The sequence below is a fragment of the Hordeum vulgare genome, chromosome 5H (genome assembly GCF_904849725.1).
Source record: "Hordeum vulgare subsp. vulgare chromosome 5H, MorexV3_pseudomolecules_assembly, whole genome shotgun sequence".
Lineage (NCBI taxonomy): Eukaryota > Viridiplantae > Streptophyta > Magnoliopsida > Poales > Poaceae > Hordeum > Hordeum vulgare.
Window position 1 is genome coordinate 62,424,755 of NC_058522.1, and position 2,628 is coordinate 62,427,382.

At 44.3% G+C, this 2,628-nt stretch overlaps 1 protein-coding gene across 1 annotated transcript; it reads left to right on the top strand.

Annotated features, from left to right (window-relative positions):
* Positions 1–246: 246 nt before the first annotated feature.
* LOC123397845 lies at positions 247–2,173 on the top strand. Its single transcript, XM_045092373.1, has 3 exons — positions 247–1,398; positions 1,524–1,658; positions 1,759–2,173. The coding sequence occupies exons 1-3, from the start codon at positions 1,105–1,107 to the stop codon at positions 2,104–2,106; spliced, it is 777 nt and encodes a 258-aa protein (XP_044948308.1). The 5' UTR covers positions 247–1,104; the 3' UTR covers positions 2,107–2,173.
* Positions 2,174–2,628: the final 455 nt, after the last annotated feature.

The window sequence follows — 2,628 nt, forward strand, 5'->3', positions numbered from 1 at the left end:
TAAATGTGGATGTTCTAGTATAAAATTTATATTAATAATATAGTATTAAATTTACGTCATTTATTTTGAGACGGAGGGAGTATTTTTCTCGGAAGCATGCTAGCTGTTGAGCAGCGGGGTTTTGGCAGCGTCAAGGGGACGCTATTGATCTGGGGCCGCCCAGTACAGGTTTGCTGTCATGCATGCGCACATGTCACATTAGGCAGTTTCTAATTGCTCATGTCACCTTTCCATTTACTCACGTCCGCCATGGTCTGTCATCCATCGTACTAAGCCAGCAGTCAAAGTGTCAAACACACACTCTCCTCAGAAGCGATCGAGGTTGCTTCGTCCGCTCCGCATCTGGCCCTAGCCTCCCCTCCCAGTCCTTCTCCAATCCCGAGCTCCACCATAGAACCTAATTCTCCTCAGGGCCGATCTCTGCCAAACAGATGGAGGCCGGCCGTAGTAGTAGGAGTACGGCTACCCGGAAGAGGAAGTCAGCCGCACTCGAGGTCGAGCGCTATCCGGCTCCGGCACAACCGGCGGCACCGCCCGATCCCGGAGCGGCTGAACACGATGGATGCGGAGACGGACGAGATCTCCACCACATCAGAAACCTCAGCGACCTCCCCGACGACATGCTCCGTAAGATTATCTCGCTCCTCCCCATCAAGGAACGCGGCCGCACGCAGATCCTCGCGAGACGCTGGCGTCCCCTTTGGCGCTCTCTTCCTCTCAACATCGATTGTGATGATATGGTCCATTCTAATAATGGTAAACTCGGTGATGTCTTACAACGCATAATTTCCTCCCACCAAGGCGTCTGCCACCGCTTCTGCATTCGCCCAGAATTGTCCACGGACATAGACAACGATGCTGCCGTGGACGCCTGTCTCCTGTCCTCCACTCTGGATAAACTCAAGGAGCTTGAGTTCTACCGTCGGCGGTGGCACAACTGGCAGCCGGTGCCGGTGCCGGCATTAATCTTCCGCTTCTCGCCCACCCTCTGTGTTGCCAAATTCGGACATTTCACACTCGCGGACGACGCAGGGGATTCACTTCCCCCAGCTTAAAAAGCTCGTTCTTCATTATGTCTACCTCTCGGACTTCTCACTCAACAGCATGATTGCCCGCAGCCCTTCTCTCGAGTTCTTGCTAATTATTCGGTGCACTGGAGCCCGTCGCCCTCGGATCAATTCGTTTATCCTTACAACCATCGCAGTCGATAATCATTCGCCAGATCCATCCATAGAGGAACTCGTTATCGAGAGTGCCCCTCATCTTCAAACATTAATCCATCTTGATCACAACCATGATTTGCATATAGCCGCGCTTTCCGTGCCAAAGTTGGAGACCCTAGGTTGTACCAACTCCACGAGGCTCGTGTTTGGTTCCACAGATATTCGTCATCATCAGGTAGCTGATCTTCTTATTCATTTTTTTTACTGTTGTCAACCTTCTAATAACTTGCATTTCACTGCATATATACAGAAATTACGTATATTACTGTCTAATGTTTTGAATTTCATGCTTTGATGAAGGGACCGTGCATTCGTGGCCTTACAACAGCGGCGTGCAAAATCAAGTGTTTGGTTCTTGGTATGGCTACTCTTAATTTGCACATGTTTATTGAATTGATGACAAACTTTCCGTGCTTGGAGAAGTTGTACATTCAGGTGATGATAGTTTTACTGATAGTACAATTTCTTTGGCTTCTTTATTGATCTACTTGTTGTTGTGAAGTTCTTATATACATGGTTTGCCAAATTTTTTCAGTGCCAGAAATCATGGAAAAACAATTTGTGGCGTCGTAAATACCGGGGTCTCATTACCAGCACATGTTTTGACATGCATCTGAAAACAATAGTATTGGATTATTATCGAGGCACAAAATCTGACATTGATTTTGTTACTTTTTTCGTGCTCAACGCTAGAGTGCTAGAAAGGATGAAACTTTTAGTAAAGAGGAACGATGATAAGTTCGTGGCAATACACCGTCATAGGCTTCAACTAATGAACAGGGCTTCACATGGTGCTCATATTAACTTTCGACTCAAGGATTCGGATGTGTGTATCAGTAACATGTACAATTTTTGTATACAGGAAAATATTTTAAATTTGTAGCTGTTTACATGCAATTGTAAAACACTTGTTCTACTAGAAATACAGCCAGCGACATTAAAGTTACTAAGTATGTATGGCTCTATCGGATTGTTATTTATTCTGTCAATGTTGCCATTCTCATCCTTACTCTTAATATGTGCAATTCAGATTAATACGGATGTGTGTTGTATTGGTAACTCATGAGCTTTTCATATTAGCGCATAAAATAACTTATGATGGGTGTGTGATTGGGCAAAGCATATGTGGGCGAGTAGTATTTACAATGCTTTCTCAACCGAAGTATCACTTTCAACGATAGTTAGCTTTAACCCTCAAAAGGGGAAATCAAGCAGAATATACGTAAATCCACCATATAACAGTGTGTTTCTTGTGGTAAGAAAATCAGAGCCAAAGAAAAGACACGGATACCTCATATGATGCTCTAGTTCTGTCTTTCAATGTACACTACAACACAATTGCAATACAAATTCCATGTTTATCAAAAAAATTGACATAAATTAAATCTGAAATTTATTATGAGTT